Here is a 19,088-nt window from a genome sequence, read left to right on the forward strand (position 1 = left end):
GTCCTCAGGGGCAGGACTGGTTGAGAGGTGTGGAATGACCCTCAGTGCTAGCAAATGGGGGACATTACGTAGAGCCACGCGGAGTGACACTTGTATCTTAAGTGGTCTTAAGGGTCCAGCCATGAGGAGCTGGGGTCTAAGTTGGGAACCGGTCAGCAGGCAGTTCTTCACAGAACGAGTAAAGCCCCAGAAGGGGTGTGTTCCTTGCAGCCTGGCCTATTGGAGTGGTGATGTTTGCTAGGCTGGATCTGGGGGCCTATATTTAACAAGAGGCCTGGAATGCCAGAGGTGACCAGGTGCCACCGCTACAGGTAGCTGGCCATGGGGGAGCTGTGGAAGGCTCACTCCCCTAAGCCTTCTGTCTGTAAACATTTTGGTAAGAGCCCATTTGTTCAAAAAGGCTCTGCTCTCACCTCCTTTCCTTCTGGCACCCCCATCCTTCCTGTTATGAAGCTGCGCAGACTAGCTTGGCTTTCTCTCCTTTTCTAAAGGAAGGATGAGGTCATCCCTCAGCAGAGTAAACATTAAACCCGTGCTGAGTGCCTCCTGGCCTGGTTTCCCTGGAGCCTGCCTCAGCTCCTGCCAGCAGCTTGCTTTCCTCCCAGCCAGGTCACTGTGCTCTGCTCCTGGGCAGCCCTGCCCAGGGCACAAAACACTCTTTCTCCTCAGTTCTGCCTCAGGCTTACTAGTGGCAAAACTCCTGTGATGTGTTCTTCCTATGTTTTCCTTTCCCAGGTGTGAGAGGAAGGCCAGGCTGGTGAAGTGGTGCAGTGACTGATATCAAGCCCCTGACTGCTGCCGTTTCAGCTCCCATTTCCTCATCTCTCCTTGCACCTTCATTCTAGAGCAGTGCCTCTCAGACTCACGTGTAAAGGCAGAAGCTGGGCCCCCATTAAAACACAGATTTTGACTTAGCAGGTCTGGGTGGGGCTGATGCTGCTAGTCAGAGGACCACACTTTGAGTTGCAAGGACCTAGATCAGTGGTCCCAGGACTGGCAGCATCAGCATAACCTGGGAGGTCATTAGAGATGCAGATTCTCAGACCCCAGCCCAGCAATGTTTCAATAAACCTTCCAGGGGATGCTGATGCACACACACGGTTGGAAACTCTGGACTATGGTTCTTAACCCTGCCGGCACACCGGGATCACCAGGACAGCTGCTAAGATCTCAGGCCCAAGATTCTGATTTATAGTACTTCTCCCCCATCGGTGGTTTTGCTTTCCATGGTTTCAGTTACCATGATCAGTCTTGGTCTGAAAATATTAAATGGAAAATTCCCCAAATTAACAATGTATAAGTTTTAAAATGTGTGCCATTCTGAAATCTTGTGTCCTCCTGCTCTGTCCTGCTGGGATGTGAATCATCCCTCTTCCAGCATGTCCACGCTCTATCTGCTACATGCCCTTAGTCACTCAGTAGCATTCTTGGTTATCAGATGGTTATCAGAGAGAGGGAGAGGGAGAAGGAGAAGGAGGTAGAGGAGGGCAGGCTGTATTCACATAACCTTTATTACAGCATATTGTTATAATTGTTCCATTTTATTATTGTTGTTGTTAATCTCTTACTGTGCTTAATTTGTAAATTAATTTTATCATAGATATGTACATATAGGAAAAAACATGGCATACGTAGGGATTGATACTATTTGCTGTTTCAGGCATCCACTGTGGGTCTTGGAATGTAAGGGAGAACGACAAATGTAATTGGTTTGAATAAGGGCCAGGAACTTAAAAAAAAGAATTGATCCCATCGAGGATACTGTATGACATTCAGTTGTCATGTCTGTGACAATTCCTCAGACTACCCTTGGTTTTCATGACCTTGAAAGACCATGACCTTTGGAAGAGTACTGGGGAGGTATTGTGTAGAACATCTCTCAGTTTTGGTTTGTCTGATGTTTTTTCTGGTTGGACTGGGGCTGTGGGTGTGGGGAAGAACACCACAGAGGTGAGGCATGTCATATTTGGGAAAACATTGACATGACTTACTTATTCTTTAAAGCTCTCCAGCAGGGTTGGAATCCCTGCTTTGTGTTCACACACCTGCCATGTGTCTTCTGGAGAAGGAAGAAATGCAGTTTGTGAACTCTTCCATGTGTGGGCTTAGGCGTACCCTCTTTGTGATTAAGGAGGCCTGGCTATTTTCAAATTAAAAGGCTCCGAGGAAACTACAAAATGCAGACATGCCAACACAAGGTAAAAACATGTCAGTGTAGTGTAGTTTTAATGTTCACATTTACCACAAATTGACTCTCCCAGCACACACACAAATGTAATGACCAATGGATGTAATGTCAGGAGCATGAGCATCAAGCCCCATCCCCCAAAAGATAGCACTAGGGCACTAGGGTTTCATTTTCCAGGTGTATTTGCAGTTCCAGTGGGGGTTTGTAGGGAACTTTCTAATTGGATATTGCTGAGTGGTAGGCACCCTTTGCACCAGCCTGAGCTGGTAGCTGCCTCCCAGTGCCTAGAGGGGACAAGTCAGTGTCTCGTTGGGACCGGTGGTTGACCACTTCAAGTCATGATCCCAACCATGAATGATGGAAGTGGTTTCTGGCCTTTCTCTAAATGGGTAATAATGGAGAAGGAAGGGCTGGAGGATGGAGTGCCAGCAGTGTGGATTTCTTTTATTCAGGCTAACAGTGGCTGGGCTCCCCAGGCTGGTGCATTAGGGACGGAGGGGTTCTTGCTGTTTCCTGCTTTCTTGGAACTGTGTGTAGTTCCAAGACTGTGTGTAGTTGGTGATGGTGGGGGTCTCCTCCCCTGGTTTTTTGCGGGCTTGCCCCTTTTTGTGCCAAATTTAAGTACACACACATTGGAGCATCTGCAAACACTGAGGCAGGCAGTATAGGGTAGTACTTAAGGGTCTGGGCTCTAGAGTTGGTTTTAGTTCAAATCCTAATCATGGGCAAGTAACCCAACCTCTCTGGGCCTCAATTCCTCAATTTGAAAAGTGGGGATAATGATACCTACTTCATAGGGTCCTTGGGAGGATTAAGTTAGATAATATATGTAATGCACATATAAAAGTACTTGGAGAAGAGAAACCATGGTAAGTGCTCAATAAATTTGATTTTTTTCATTACCCCCATGGAAGACACTATCCCCAAACCCTTAACTCTTGCCTGCCCTCTACTTGAGAGGCTGAAAAAGTGAGGTCTTGCCTTCCCAGACTCCCTTGCAGCTAGGAGTGGCCTATGGCATGAGAAGTGAAGGGGAATCTTATGGAAGACTTCTGGAAAATTTTTCTTTAGAAATTTGTTGGTGTGGCCCCTTTTTCCTCCCAGCAGGGGAGGCTGGTGTGTGGTTTTGGATGTTTAAAAGTAGAGCAGCCCCTTTGTGGTTTTAAGGCAGTAAGCACAGCATGATGTTTTATTTGGGCCTCTAGCATTCTTGGATGCTGGGCAGGCCCCCTCTCAGGCATTTATGGGTGTGAAATGAAGTTTATTACCCATATAATAACTAGCAAAAGGATTCCCCAAGGAGAAGGGCTCAGGTTTGGTCTGGAGTGAAAAATGAATGAGATGTGGGGTTGTGGTGACTCTGGTTTTTTCTTTGGTTGGGGGTTGGAACTGGGATGAGGGCTCCTGTGGGTGGGGCAGGGTTTGCATAGTGTGAACTTCCTCAGAGCCAGGGGAGGGAGCACCTGGACTTTCTTATCAGCTTGCCCAGGGATGGGGCAAAAGGAAGAGGTGGGGGTGGGGCTTGAAAGCTGTCAACAATCAACATCAAAAATGGAATCAGACTCTATCACCCATGAAAATCCAACACGCTGGAAATAGCCCACCAGAAAGATGGAAGGAGCCTAGGAATGAGCCTGCTGCTGAGTGGTGAGTGTGGCCATGGGCTATTTTCCAGAGTAGACATGATAAAGATTTTTTAAGGGAATGAATGTGAACAGATGCTTTTAGAGCATGGGGAGGCTTTCTTCTGAGTGTTCTTTAATCAGATGCTCCCTGAACCTGTGGCTTGGAGGTGCTAGTCAAGAGCCCCATGTTGGTCACAATGATCCTAACCATTGAGTAGTGTAAAACAGCACACAATTGTTATTTTACAGTTCAAAAATCAGAAATCCAAAAATCAAGGTATCAGCCAGGCTGCATTCCTCCTGGAAGCTCTAGAGGAGAATCCACTTCCTCACTTTTTCCAGTTTCTAGAGGCTGCCTACAATCCTTGGCTCATGGCTGCATCACTCCAACCTCTGCCACCTTTGTCACATCTTTTCTCATTCTGACCCTCCTACCTCCCTCTTATAAGCACTTGTGATGACTCTGGGCCCACCTGGGTAATCTAGGAAAACCTCTCCATCTAAAGAACCTTAACTTAACCACTCCTGCCAGGCCTTTGACCATGTAAGATAACATTTCTAGGTTCCAGCGGTTAGGAAGTGGACATCTTTGAGAGGGGTCATTGTTCTACCTACCACACCACTGAACCCTGTGGTAGGCTTGGGAATACTAGACTAGGCTTTGTTCTAGTAGAAGAATTAGCTATCAATAGATGATAAAATAATAGTAACAATAATAGCTAATACTGAGTACTGACCATGTAGTAGTCTCTTTGCACGGATTCAATTTCTCTTAGTTCAAGTGACAACCCTATGAGCACTAGGGAACACTGTGATTTCCCTTGTACAGTTGAGCAAACTGAGGCACAGAGGGCTCAGGTTACTTGCTGGAGGCACCCAGGCAGTGAATGGTGGAGACAGGTTTGAGCTGAGGTGGTCCGCAGCCAGAATTTGGGCTTTCAACTCCTGACTCTGCATTTCCCTTTGCTGGAGTGGACTGCTTCCCCAGAGCCTGTGAGAGGTGGGAGCTCCCTGTCTTCCCATAGCCTTCTTGGCCTGGTGGGGTCCTGCAGTGAGGTGCTTCTGTGCCTCTTGTAGTGGGTGCAGCTGGGCAGTGGCAGCCCCTAGACAGCCATCTCTCTGCAGAGGGTGAGTCTTTGTGTCCCAGAGCTCACCTGAACAGTGGGGTCTCAGACTCCAAGCCCCTTGGGCAGCTCTGGATGCTGGGATATATGCCCTGTTTGGGAAATCCTTGTAAGGGGAGTTAACATTGGCAGAGATTTTGCTCCATGGTTAAGTAGGAGCATAGAGGAGGTTCTGCTTTTTCACTTCTTCCTCTCCCTCCCAAGTATGTGGAGAGAAGTGCAGGACTGGTGAGGAAATTTGAGCATTCAGGACATTTTAATGAGCTGATTTGAAGTGAGATTGGACTTGTAACAGTTCATTGCCATCATCATCTGACAGCAGGATGTGTCCAGAATAAACTCTGATCTTTTTCCTTCCCAGTGTGGGACAGGGTTCTCTCGTCAGGGCCTGGGGTGCCTGCCCTGGGCCAGGGAGCGGGAGGTCAGGTACATTGTTCTCGTTCTGCTGTCACTGGGCATGGTGCTTTGGTCTCTGAGCCTCTGCTTCCCCTGCTGTGACACAGGGTACCTGTCCTTAAGTTGCCTTTCTCCGAGGGCTATGGTGACCATGAATGGATGATGACAGTGAAAGTGACAGGCAAAGCAACACTGAAAAACAGATACACAGCATGCAAGAGGACAGTCTGTCTACTCAGCTTTCCTTGCAGCTTTAACGGAACTCCTTTTTCCTTCAGGGGCACCCATTTCTGCAAGTGTGCCAATCCAGCATCTCCCACAGACTGTGGGGGTAGGAAGATGGCTACCTCTCTGGCCACAGAGATTGGTTCTGCAGTGGGCTCATGACCCTAAGGACCTTCCTGTGCCTTTCAGCTAGGGCAGTGGGGAATGACCACCTTTCCACTTATTGCTCAGTGGCTATTTTGCCTGTCTTGTCCTTCAAATCCCTGGATCCAGCCATTCCTGCAGGCCTGATCCATCCTTGATCTTTTAATTACAGGAGTCAATAAATCTGCCTTCCCCCTTTTCCGTGTATGTAAGTTACCTAAAATTGGGTATCTAATTTTTAACTCAGAGTCACTACCATGGCAGCTATTATGTTTAAGGGCCCAAGACCCAGGTTTGGAGAGTGTGGAGAGCCTCGAGGAAGTCTGGAGGAGAATATAGAGATGTCTACAGGGATAGAAATAAAGAGGCGATTACAGACTGGACACTCTCCAGAGAGCTGTATGAGGACAAACAAGGTTAAAGGACAATAAGTGCTTATTGCCATCACTGTTGTTGAGACAATGAGAGTAAGGGCTACTGGTTGGCTACTTTATGTGCCGCTTTCCGGTCAAAACCATCACAAAGGCCCATGTCATTCTGGCTGGATGCCAGTTGTATGAAACGCCTTTTATAATAGTCATGCCCCATGGGGTTCTTAGAAACTGTCTATTTGACTGAAATAGGCTTAATTCTCTCGTTTTCCTCACAGGTCACCCTCAGAGGGCTGACAGGAGCTGTTTCTCTAATCACAGTATTATTTTGATGGAGACATCCCTGGGGCATATAAGATAAGCACAGTCTCATATAGGTGTTCCCTATTGGCCTGAGTTGCTGGCCTATTCATGGAACCCCTGTTTAACCAGGAACAAGTTGGGGATCTGGACTGTGTATGTGGAAGCTTCTCTCTCTCTAATTTCACATGTCTGTTTGAGTGAACTAGAGCTCACGTGAGGGTTGTCACCTCTTTCCTTGTCTGGGTCATGAGGTCCCTAAATGGCTGACCTTGATGTGTTACAGATGTCAAATGGGCATACAGATGGGCTTACCCATCTCCATGACCCGCTCTTGTTCACTCTGCCTCTATCTGCCTTTCCTTATGTCTACTTCATCTGCTCCCTATGTTTGTGACAGCACTCAAGTCCTGCCTTCTGTAGGGAGCTTCGAAAGACCACTGTGTGCTTGTCCGTCTGCCTCCTCCTCCTCCTCCCAGTTCTCCTGACACTTCTCTCCACTGCCACCACCCACACTCAACTGTCTGCTTGCCCAGTGCAGTCCTCGGAGGGCCAGGAACACTTCTTTATCTCTTGTATGCTCTTTGACGCCAGGACAGTGAAGGCCATAGCAGGCCTTTTGTTGGTCATTGTGTGGCCACTTACACATGCCTGAATTCATGCATTCTTTCCACGCCCATTTATTGTGGGGAGGAGTGGAGAGACAAGAAGAATGGGACAAGACACCTGCCGGTGAGGAACTGTGGTGTCTCTGATGAAAGAAACTGGCTTGGGTAAGGAGGGAGGCCATTGCCAGTGGAGGCAATGGTGGACTGGAAGTCTCTGGTCTGGGAGGAAAGAGGGATTTGAACAACTCTCGGGACCAGTGACACAGATCGGCAACCCCACTTGGAATCAAGATTTGATGAGATCATTTGTATGCTGCTTTTCTAGGCCGGTGTTTCCCAAATTTCATTTTGACCAAGGTGCCTGCATTCATTGTCTCGGTGGATTGTGCCACCAGCAATCACCCAGGTCCAAAAGCTTCGAGGCAGCATTTACCCCTCCTTGACCTTCAGAGCAGCCCCCATAGACTCTACCTCCTTGTGTGTCTTGTATTCACCAACCCTCCTCTGCCTCTCTGCCAACACCGTCCTGGTTCAAATCTTGTCTCCTCACTAGTTTCCTCACCTCCCATCTTGTCCCGCCAAACTGACTCTTGTTCAATTCACATAAAGCCAACTGGTCTGTAGTCACATTGCCGAAAACCCTTTTGCCTAAGGATCAATTCTGCCAAAGACCAGTTTACTTCAAATACAGTATTCTTGAATGTGTTCACATCTTTTTGATCTTCCTATTATTTGTTGCCTTTCTTGTTCATTTTAAAGATTTTTGAAACCAATTCATGCAAGTGCATTTGACTTAAATTTGTATTTCTAAAAGTATTGATCAAACAAGCAGGTTTTTTTGAATGATTATTTTGCATTCCTATAGATGTATTTTTCTAGGTATCCTACTTTTTATTAACTTTAAAGATAACCAATATTTCACCATTTTGTGTAAAGACACTTTCCTCAAAATATAGATGTCCTGGCAAGAAATATTCAAAGCCCTAATTATAATTAATTGTTATGCATTGTGTCATCTTGATCCTTTAACTAAGAGCACACAGATTTCAGATGGAAAATGGTAGGCATTAATGTGAGTTTCGTGTGGTGCATATTATTTTATGAATTAGGAACCGTGAAATAGGATGATCGTTATGTGCAATATGAAGGTGTATATTGCCTTCTAACGGTATGTACATATGCTCAGCTCCTGTACTGAGTGAGTGAGATTCTGAGATGAGGTCCTAGTACCGTCACTTGCGGCAAAACAATTTATCTCATGCTCGAACTGTGTTAACCATTCGGAAGGAGACATTTGCCTCAGATTTTAAACAAGGAAACCAGTGGAATGAAATAGACTGTTATTGGTACAGCTGATGAGCCTTGACTTAGGAAAGTAGATAGGATTTGTCTGGGGTTCCGAAACAGATATGGCAAATATCTGGCATGGGGCTGCCACTCCCTACTGTGGCCAATGCAAACTGCACAGATCCATCGCTGCATCCTTTTGGGTTGAGCTGGGGTATGGCTCCCGAATCCTCAGCACAGCATTCCAGCCAACTGCTACTGAATGAGCAGTGTTGGCACGTAATGCCCAATTGCTAATTTTGCTGTCAAAATAGGATCCTTTCTTTACCTGGCATCATTTCAGGGCTCTCATTAATGCGCATCGGAGGACAAGTAAGTTAACTTCTTTACAATGACAGAACAGTCCTAACTTTCTGGTGGTGCGGAAAAGACATCTGAGGCTCACTTGGGCAGACTGACTTAAAGGCATTACAGTGTCGTTCCCCAGCTTAGAGGACTGCATGGACACTGCATGGCCATGTTTTTTCTCGCAAGGAGTTGGAGCTTCTGGGGTGCGGGGCACCATCCTGGGTCTCTGTATTGGATCCCAGGGCATTCTTGTTAAGAGCCTGATCTCCCACAGTGTTCAGTGTGGGAAGCTGCTGCGTGAAGCTTGGAGGGATCTTGGCACGGAGTGCAGAGACCTGTGGGTCACTTAGGGAAATCTCTTCCTCCCCACTCTCTGATTTCTCACCTGCAAAGTAAGGACATTGGGTTAGATCAGTGGTTCTCAGGGGCGTGCTCTTATCCCCAGGACTTCCTGGAAATGTGTGGGGACATTTTTGATTATCAGGATGACTGGGGGGCTTGTCACTGACACCGAGTGGGTGGCACCAGGGATGCTAGATGTCTTCTATGGGCAGCACAGCTTCATTCAACAAAGAATTTTCTTGTGACCTTGTGAATTTTCTTGTGAATTTTCTTGTGTGATTTCCAAATGCCCCACAGGGTATCCATGTGGTGAAAATCCTGTTTACAACGAACTGAATCAACAACTTAATTCTGTTTTACATGTAAAGGCAAAGCATTTTTCTTTTTGCATGGTTCTAAAAGTCATTGAATTTTCCAGGAATGCAATTACCTTGAGAGTGGAGGGATGATTTGTTTCTTTAGGAATTATTGTTCACCATTTTGGAAAAGCGTATAACCAATGGCAATAAAGAGCCTACATTTGAATGGCCAGTGCAACCCACCTGTGTCAGTGTGACTTTTAAAAATTAAATTATGTAGATAGATTATAGTTTCTATGGCTTTCACTTCAGGATGGGAAGGGGCAATACCAAATATTTGTTGTAAAAGGGTGTGCAAGGTGTAAAGATTCTCCACAGATCCTTTTTGAGCTCTAACACATCTGAGTCTGTGAGACTAGAGATTCATGTGGCAGGAAGGACAGTAGTAGCAATGGGTCAAGGCAAATCGATGTCCCCAAATCGAGCAGAGCCACTGCTGAGAGTGCCCACTGTTGCACAGCCCTGGTACTGTAGTGAAGCCTTTGGTTTTGGACTCTGTGTCTAGATGGGACTCAGGATCAGAACCCCCTCTTTAATTAGACAGCCACGTGAGTCTTTCACTGTTAGTGTGGGGTCCCACTCAAGGGGCACCTCCTGCATATGGAGGCTTTGCTCACAGCTCCTTTACGTCTCTCTCTAAGCCTTCCTCCTGCCTGGTTTTCATGATGTAATTTTAGTAGAATTAAACTTGAACAGCCCCAAATTATATAATTAATTACATTCAGCTTCAATTACAATCACTAATTGATCTAAGCCTGCTAGCACAACACTTTTGTTATTTGGCACACAATTATTGAGCTTTTACTTTGTGCTGGGAATGAAGTAGGAGATGGCCAATTTTTCCTAAGGAAGGAGGATGGGGGCTTAGTGTTTGTGGCTGTCAAGGATTAGGTGGGGGAAGTGGCAGGTGGGTAAGCCCCGCTGGCTTCCAGTTCATCTACGGACGATTGTACGTTCAAAATCTCACGTGGCCACACGCTGGGATCGGGCAGGCTGGTTTTGGCAGCAGATGTCCTGTGTTGTACTCTACATCTTGCTGATTTTTCTCTTGTTTGACTGTTGAATAATAATTAGTTTAGAAATTAGTATATACAATGAACACCTACCATTTAAGTGAGGTGCTCTTAGTCACCTCACTGGTCTTCCTGCTCCTAACTCTCAAGGCTCTTTCCTTTCTCTCTATAATCGAAGGCCTTGCAGCCCAAACCCAAATATACATTCTTGTGAAATGAAGGGTCTGATTGTGCCCATCTGGTGGGGCCTGGGATTCTGCATTTCTAGCAAGGCCCCAGTTGTCACTGATGCTGCTAGTCTCCAGAGCGCTCTGGGAACAGCAAGGTGCCGGGGCCACTAGGTTGCCTTTCTTTCAGGTGCCGCCATTTCTTGAGGGAGAGTTGGAGCCAAATGATTAAACAGCTCGCTTTAGGAGGTTGTCCAGGCATGGTTCTCCTGGAGCAGGACAATTACTCTCCAGCTGCACTGGGGTTACTTCCTCCTCATCCTCCTGTGTTCTTTCATGGGGCAGGCTGTGTTTTCCTACTTCTCCTGGTAGCGGTTGTATGAAGTAGCTCACCAGGTGAGTTCAGATGTGGTAATGACATGTCCTTGAGGTTGGTTAGGCATTAGTTAAGTGAGTTAGACACATAATATTTCCTGTCTACCTAGGGTGAGCTGGGCCCCCCCAAAAGAAAGAGACACACACACACACACACACACACAGGTAAACAAAGGTATGCCCTTGGGTGGGCGAGGCAGGCGTGCAAACCAAAGCATGTGATTACAATGTGCTCAGCACCCTGTGCGGAGCATCCTGTCCCTGCTCTGTTCCAGGGACACTAGGGACCAGCAGTGTTCTGGCGTCAGGGTGACTGTATGTCCACTTTGCAAGGGTGTGGTCAGGGTGGTCCACTTGGCAGCTTGACTCAGAGAGCCCTCTGGGAATCAGCGGCTGACGTGGAAAGGACCCTACCCCCAGAGTTTTTCCACCTCTGGCTCCTTCCCCACTTGCCTCTGCTTTTCTCCTTGTCCTCCGCAGCTCCTCAGCTTCCAGTAGCGCTGAATGGAGCTGCTGGGCAATCAACCAGGAAAGAGGTGTTGGCAATTGGGCTGTTTCTCAAAGAGGAAAGAGGAAGAGCTGTAATCATGTCTATTGTCATCGCAGCGGGTCTGATGGCAGCTCATCAGGCTGAGAATCTTGGAGGTGGGACCCCTTCTCCAACCTGTGCCTTCCTGCTCATACTCTGCAGCACAAGCACAGCGCTTTTCTGGGGATGTGCACCTCGGCCCCCACTGGGCCCTCCCAGTTCTGACTCTCCCCCAGTGGGGGCTGCAGCCAGAAGGCCCCGCTGCCACCTGCCTCAGCCCAGCCAGCCAGCCAGGAGGGGGAGGTCTCATTAGAATCTATCTCTCTGTCCCCCGAGTCCTGAGGTTTCTGTGGGGCCAAGGCATCCAAGGGGCCATCTTGCCTTTGATGCTGTCCAGCCACGCAGGCTTCCACTGAGCAGGACTGGTACTCAGTCAGTTTGGGCCACTACTTCCCTTCCTGCAGACATTCACCAGTTTGCCTGGGCACTGGCCCTCCTTCCCCTCTGCTTCCACCCTGTCGGGGCCAGCAGCTCTGCCTTGACTTCTGTGCACAGCGATCGCGGGAATGTCCTTCCTGAACTGTGCTGGGCACGGGGGAGCTCTGAGGCCATAAACCTAGAGACTGTTTTTTTTTTTTTTCCTTTCTGAGACCCTGCCTCCAGTCTAGAGGTGGCTCTACCTAGAAAATGGTCACAGGTGTCCTCTGACGTCAAACCCCTCTGGACTCTGAGACTTAAAATAGGTGCAAAGAGGAGGGCGTAGGGCTCCGTCTCTGGGACCCAGGGATGTCTCAGCTTTCCTAACTTTCCTCTGACTCTCTCCCCTCCCACCAGCCTGGAATTTTTTTTTTTTTTTTAGTTGGGGTTGGGTTGGGGGAAGTGGTGGAAGGTGTGGGGAAGAGGGAATCTTGCTTTTATTCTTAATGTTTTCTCCCAAATTCTTTGCTTAAGTTTTGAGTCTATTCCATTCCCTGGAGGAAAATCCAAAGAGTTAGCTTTTTGAAATCAGAAGTCAGTAAATAGGTGCTCAGTAAATCCTTGTTGAATGAATGATAGTCCACATTTTCAATTATACTCCAAAAATAATGGGGTCGTATTTTAAATCCCTCCTCTCTCTCTTTCTCTCTCTCTCATGTGTACACATGTGTGCATACACACACTTAGGCACACTCATTTTTAACAATTCAGCTGTCTTTAAGCAGACATAGACTGTACATTTCTTTTTCTGTGTAACAAATTACCATAAACTTAGTGACTTAAAATGGCACACATTTCTCTCACACTTTTGGTGGGTCAGGAGCCCCGCACCTCATTAGGGTCCTCAGCTCAGGGTCCCCCAAGGCTGTGATCCAGGCTGAACACAGTGCCAGCCTGGCTGTGTTCTCGGGATCCTCTTCCGAGCTCCTTCAGGTTGTTGGCAGAACTGGGCTCCTGGCAGTCACAGGATCGAGGCCCTCAGCTTTCAAAGGCGCCCTGTGCACAGGCAGTTCACTACATGGCTGTTTTGCTGCTTCTCGGCCAGCAGGCGAGTGTCTCTCTATCCTCAAGAAGGACCCAGTCCCTTTTTTAAGGGCTTACCTGATTCATCGGGTCCCAGCTCGGATAATCTCCATTTTGGTTAACTCCAAACCAATGATGTGGCAAAATCCTTCCATCTGTGCCTAGTCAGGGAAGACCAAATCACAAGGTGACATCTCATCCTGTTGGTCTCACCCACGTTTAGAAGGGAGGGAATTTTAGACGATGTGTAGGGCTGTGTGTGGGCATTTGGCGGGGGTGGGGAGTGGGGGTGGATCTCTTGGGGGCCATTGTGGAGTTCAGCCTATCACAGAATGTGTCTTCCACGTCCATGTATCTGTTTCAGCCCTGTGTGTGTGCATGTGTATTTACAAACAGAAACTACCATGTATGTTTCTGTATTAGAGTGGATCTAAGCTCAAAGAAGGTGGGGACCTTGTGGAAGACAGTCCCTGGCTACAGCACCATCAAGTCAATGACAGCGATAGTTTCTGCGTGCCAGGTGCTTTTCAGTACCTTCACATCCATTATTTTGTCTAATTACCACAGCAACTGCATTGTACGAGGAGAGCTGGAATATGAACCTGTGCATCCCGACTCCAGCTGCTCTCTTAACTCCTGTGTCCTAAATGGAATTTAGAAAAGTATGCACAGATAAACAAATGCACGGTAAATGATTTAAAGTAATGATCACGATGGCAACTGCTATGCCCATGTGCTCTTTCTCTCTCTCTCTCTCTCTGTTTCCTGCTCTCTCCCATTCCCTCCCTCCTGCTCTCTGACATGAAATGCTTGGTTACTCAAGGCCACGGTTACAGGATGTTAAGTAAACAGCATCTCCCACCCCTCAGCCCCCACCCACTTTTCCCAAGACTGACAAAATAGAAGAGACCATCAGGGAAGGAGGCTTCTTGGAGTCTCAGGTGCAGTATGCCTGTGCGGGTGCCTGGCTCGGCCCCTCCCCATGGTCACCCCTTGGTGCTGCTCTGACCACGAGAGGCTCTGTGTTGCCCCGTCTCCTCCCTGGGTGCATGGACGTCTCTGCTCCATGCAAGTCCAGAAGAGACATCTGAGCACCGCTGACAAGGGCCTCTCCTTGGCCCCTGCAGAAACGGGCTCTGAGGCACAGGAGACCGAGAGGTCAGCTAGACATGGCTTCGCTGCTTCCCTCCCTGCTTCACACCACCGACTCCCCTCAGCTTCTGACGGATCCCAGCCTCTCAGTGACCCCGCCAAAAGGTCTTCCCCACGTTCTGCTTTGCTGAGAACAACTGCAGCCTGGGGCCTGCTCTGCACGGGCGCAAAGTCCAGCTCACTTACCTGGGCCAGGCAGGTACCACTTCTGAGTCCAACTGCCGAGGGATTTATACTCAAACATACAGTGTTTGCATGTTAAACCAACAGAAATATGTATTTTTCGCTTCTGTGAAGAAATACAAGCTTCCTGATTTTTTCCCTTAGAAACATACAGCTGTGTTTCATTTGTTTCTTCTGAGTACACAGAAGAAATAGGCCGTCTTTTTCCACTCAGGAACTTATTCCACGTGGTCGGGATGGAGATTACCCTGCCCCTCCCCCCAAGCACAGGAGTGGGAACACCGGTCAGGCCTTGCCACTCATATCGCCTCGTCCCTCTGGCCACAGCCCCTGGGAGGAGGCAGAGCTAAAAATGAGAAGCACGAAGTCACAAGCTGTGTTAAGAATTGAGTGCCTAACCTGGAGATGAAGCTGCTGTAGAGCAAGCGGGGGTTAACAGCAAGACAGTAATAGCCAACGTGTAAAATGCATCATGCGCCATATCTGTATTAATTTACAATCATATGAGGTCAGTATTATCACTGTTCCTCATTTACACACACGTAAATGAGTAGAGAGGGTTTAAGAGTTCGCCCAGGGCAAATATTTTGTATTGCCCCTTACCACCCTGAATGAAATCCATAGAAACTATAATCTACCTACATAATTTAATTTTTAAAAGCTGGGGTGAGAAGCCGGGCTTTAGTTTTGGTGTTATCACTACCACACTGTAACTGCTTCGGTAAGAGCTGATTAAGACCGCACCAAAGTGACAGAAGATCCCGTCTCCGTGCTCACGAAGAGATACAGGAAGAGCATACTTAGGGTGCAGCAAGTGGCCTTCCGAGGGGGCCAAAACACTTACCAGAATGAGGTCCCGATGGAGGGCCAGGAGGCATGGGTGCTCATCTTGGCTTTGCCACTAACTTCCAGGAATCTTGGACAAGTTACTGCCCACTCGGACCACCCCTTCCTCATTGTGCAGAGAGGGAGCTGGCTCCCATAACTCACATTCCTTCCGTCTCAGAAATTCCAGTCTGCCATCAAGGCACCGCCTCTGTAAACAGGGGAGATTAGCACATGCCATGGACAGCACTTTTCCTGTAACACCAGGGACGAGGTGTTAGGGAAAAGTCAACAAGTAACTGGTGCCCGCTAGGTAGACTTTTTTGATGGTTATTAGGAACTAGGGTCTTGGAAAAGAGGAATTATGGAGAGAACTGGCTCACTGAAATGCCCCTTTAGGTGACCCATTTCCTTCTTCTGCCATCTATCCCTTGTTCCTTGTTCCCTTTGAACAGCCAGCATCCAGCTGTTCAGGGTTCTCTGTCTCGTGGAATGACCCAAGCCTTCCTTGCCGAAGGATGTAATCTCTCGGTGGTTCTGCCTCTATTAAGTTACTGTGGTTTTCCACCAACTTTTAAAGTGGTACTAGTAGGCATCCTCTGGGTTGCAGACATAAGCCTTTTATGTCCACACTTAGTAGCATCAGTCTAGTTTTCCCTTAACAATCAAGATCAGTCTGAACTGAATTAAAATCAGAATAACTTTCACGAGGTTCCGGATGGGAACATAGCCTGCTAACACCTTGATTTTATCTTTGTGATATCCTGAGCAGAGAACCTAGCAAGGCCCTGCCTGATTTCTGGCCTTCAGGACTCTGAGCTAATAAGTAGGTGTTGCTTTAAGCTGCCCATTCAATAGGAAGTTCACAGCACCGCTTTAAAGCATTCTGATTAATCATGTTAATCTGAATCAGACCAAGCTTTTAGATTACATGACTGTTTGCATTTGTTGAAAAGCTTAAAACTGTAAAGTAAAAAGGATCGTGTTTACTAAACATACATAAATTATACCTCAATAAATCTGGCTTAAAAAAACCAGCCTTTAGGTTTACCTGATTTTGAGGGAAATGCTAGGGATAGTTAAATGACAGCACAAGGAAATAGGCATATTTAGAATGTGGGGCAGTCTATAGGACAGCTGGCCTGCTCTCTTCCAAGAGTCAATGTCACCAGGGTGGACTGTCCTAGATAAGACCAGACTTAAGAGGCATTGTAAACAAATTAACTGCCTGCAACATGTTGGGTCCTGATTTCAAAGAAATGGCTCTAAAGTATATTTGTAGGACGATTGTAGACATTTAAATGTGAAGTGAGTTTTAGGTGATATTGGGGAACTGCTGCTGTCATTGTTCCTTGCGGTACAGGTACTGTTGTTAACGGGAGACATATCCCTACTCTATGTGTGGAAACATTTATGGGTGAAGTGTCCTGATGTTTTAAGTTTACTATGAAATGGTTCAGTTACACGGTGAAACACGGCATAATTATTAGTGATGGTTGAAAGTAGGTGGATGGTACTTGGGTGTTCATTGTACTCTCTTCTTCCCTGTGTGTTTGAAATTAGGATTGAAATTACATTGAAGCAAACAAACAAAAAACAGGAGAAAGCTGCCGCTGACCCACATAGCTGCCCTACACAGCCCAGAGCCCCAAAGTGGGGGTGTGGACTGTAGACCATTGAGCCTAAGGACCATTGCAAAATCTCATACCCCAGCAACAGCCACTGGCACAGAAGAAGGGCCGCCGCCTCTTTTCCTCCTTCCCAGCCCTGCGTGTGTGCTTGGCCAGACCGCACCCAGGACGCTGCTGGCCAGGGCATTATCCCACGGAGGTAATGGAGTTAAGCCTCAGAGCCCCTCACTTCCTATGTGTTCACATGGTCATGTGCTTTCATAACCATCTTTGCAAAAGTAACATATTTCAACTGCAGATCATTAAACTGCCATTTCTGCTCCAATTTTCCCTCTGCCACACTTCCCCTGTGTTGGATGGCATTGGAATGGCCATGGGAATTTTGGGGATCCAGCTGAGAAGAAGTTGGACTGGAAATGCATTTAGTTGGTATTTAGTGGGATATGATTCTGTGGTTCGCAGTCATTTGCTAGTGGTCCTGTTGCGGAAATGGCTTGCTTCCATAAATACTCTCTACTGCTTACTGTGTTGACTCCCTGGCTTTCTGACACCAAGGTGCAGGGCCAGAGGTCATGTCACTATGCGATTGTGTCCTGCTCCCAGCATGAGAAATATTTGGTAGAATAGGAGAAAAAAAGATTAAAAGGTACAGAGCCAGAAGCTGGTCAGTATAATATTCTTCCACTTACCAGATGAATAAAATTGTAGGAAGTGGGAAATTTGGTACTCACTGATGCCTGGTGTAGTGGAAGCTCTCTTCTATCAGAGAAGTGTTTAAGAACTTAGCTTATGCATTTATAAATACACCAAATACTTCTTTATGGGCATTGTGAATCATGGAGTTGATTAGAATTCCTACATTTATAGGGTAAAACCTGTAGTAGTCCTGCAAATAGCATGTCTCAAGTGTTTTGTGCATATCAACTATCAACAATAAAAATAAATTTTAATGAGGCATGCTGAAGGAAAAAATTTAATTATCTTTTTATTCTTCAGAAGGTATATAAATCTGGCCCTATGAAATAGTGATCAAGGATCATATATTCCCCCCAAATAGGGGAAGAAAACCTATTATAAAGATACGTTGGGCAATTGAATAATTATATTATTTTCCTCAGATTTTGTGATTTTTGTTATTTCAGATTAATAAATAAATGAATAAATAAATATCCCTGAAGTCACCCATAAGTAGAGACGACATAAGTCTCGCTTGCCAGGACGGTCCCACTTTATGCCTCCCGTTCTGGTGTGAGCATCACTCTCGCCTCATTTCACTCGCAGTGGTGCCCTGGTTGGGATGATGCACTGTCTGGTCAACCCACCCCCAAAGTGCATGGTAGCCCGTGAGGAGGTCAGCCCAGCCTGTGATGGAACTGAACCCACTTCTTTGGCTGATGACCCGATGAAGTAGTTGACTTGCGTTTAGGGTCCTTGAGGAAAGAAAAAAGTGTGTTTATAGTCACAAATGAATGCCAGTGAGGCGGGCAACGATCACGCCCCATGGGGTAGTGGGAAGTGGAACAAACTGGAGGTGCACTAGCCTCGCTTTCCCATCCTCTGCTAACGCTGGGGCATCGCTTATTGGGAGGAATAGCGGGTGAACCACTGTGATATTTATCTGATTGTTCTCTCTCTCTCTTTTTGCTGTGTAATTACACGTACCAATGTTACAGGCACGCCCGTCATGACTTAACTCTGTAGAACGTAACACGTTGCACTTGCCATCTGCTGCTGCCTCCTGAACTGTGAGTTCTTTGAGGGCAAGGACCATGTCTGATTTCTACCTGTGTCTCTGCACACAGTCAAACTCTACATGTTTGTTGGCTGAATGAATAAACTCTGTGGAGACCTACACTGACATCTGGTGCTCTCTCCTCCACAGATTCTGGTTGTCAGCCTTGAAGACTATAATTTATGAAGGCAGGAACTAGATTTACTTGAATCAACACTGGAACCCCAAAGCAGAGCATTGGTATATAGTATGTCCTAATAAATATCAGTTTGATGAATGAATGAATGAGTGAATGAATGAATCAATAGATGAATGATTCAGTTTTTATGTCAGTCACCTGAGGACCAAGTTCTTATATTGATCATCCCCACTAGTTATGGCCTGTTATGAAGTGAATGTTCCTGTCTCCCCTCCCCCCTAAATTTGTATGTCGAAACCCTAATCCCCAATGTGATGGTACTTAGAATGTGATGGGGCTCTGGGGAGGTAATTATGGTTAGATTACGTCATGTGGGTGGGGCCCTCATGACAGGGTTGGTATCTTTATAAGAAGAGGAAGCTTGCACATACCAAGGAAAGGCCATGTGGGGACAAGCAAAAGGTGGTTGGCTGCAAGGCAGAAAGAGAGCTCTCACCAGGAGCCCAGCCTGCTGGCCCTTTGATC

The 19,088-nt window shown here is 46.9% G+C and overlaps 1 protein-coding gene across 1 annotated transcript in view; it reads left to right on the forward strand.

Annotated features, from left to right (window-relative positions):
- The window catches only part of ADCK1 (aarF domain containing kinase 1), a 127,774-nt gene extending 109,290 nt beyond the window's left edge, over nt 1-18,484 (forward strand). The window contains exon 12 of the mRNA XM_053928786.1: nt 18,366-18,484. Within this exon, the coding sequence (XP_053784761.1) occupies nt 18,366-18,380 (15 nt within the window). The 3' untranslated portion in view covers nt 18,381-18,484. The remainder of the gene's footprint in view (nt 1-18,365) is intronic.
- Nucleotides 18,485-19,088: the final 604 nt, after the last annotated feature.

Source organism: Desmodus rotundus, chromosome 7 (assembly GCF_022682495.2).
Source record: "Desmodus rotundus isolate HL8 chromosome 7, HLdesRot8A.1, whole genome shotgun sequence".
In the NCBI taxonomy this organism is placed as follows: domain Eukaryota; kingdom Metazoa; phylum Chordata; class Mammalia; order Chiroptera; family Phyllostomidae; genus Desmodus; species Desmodus rotundus.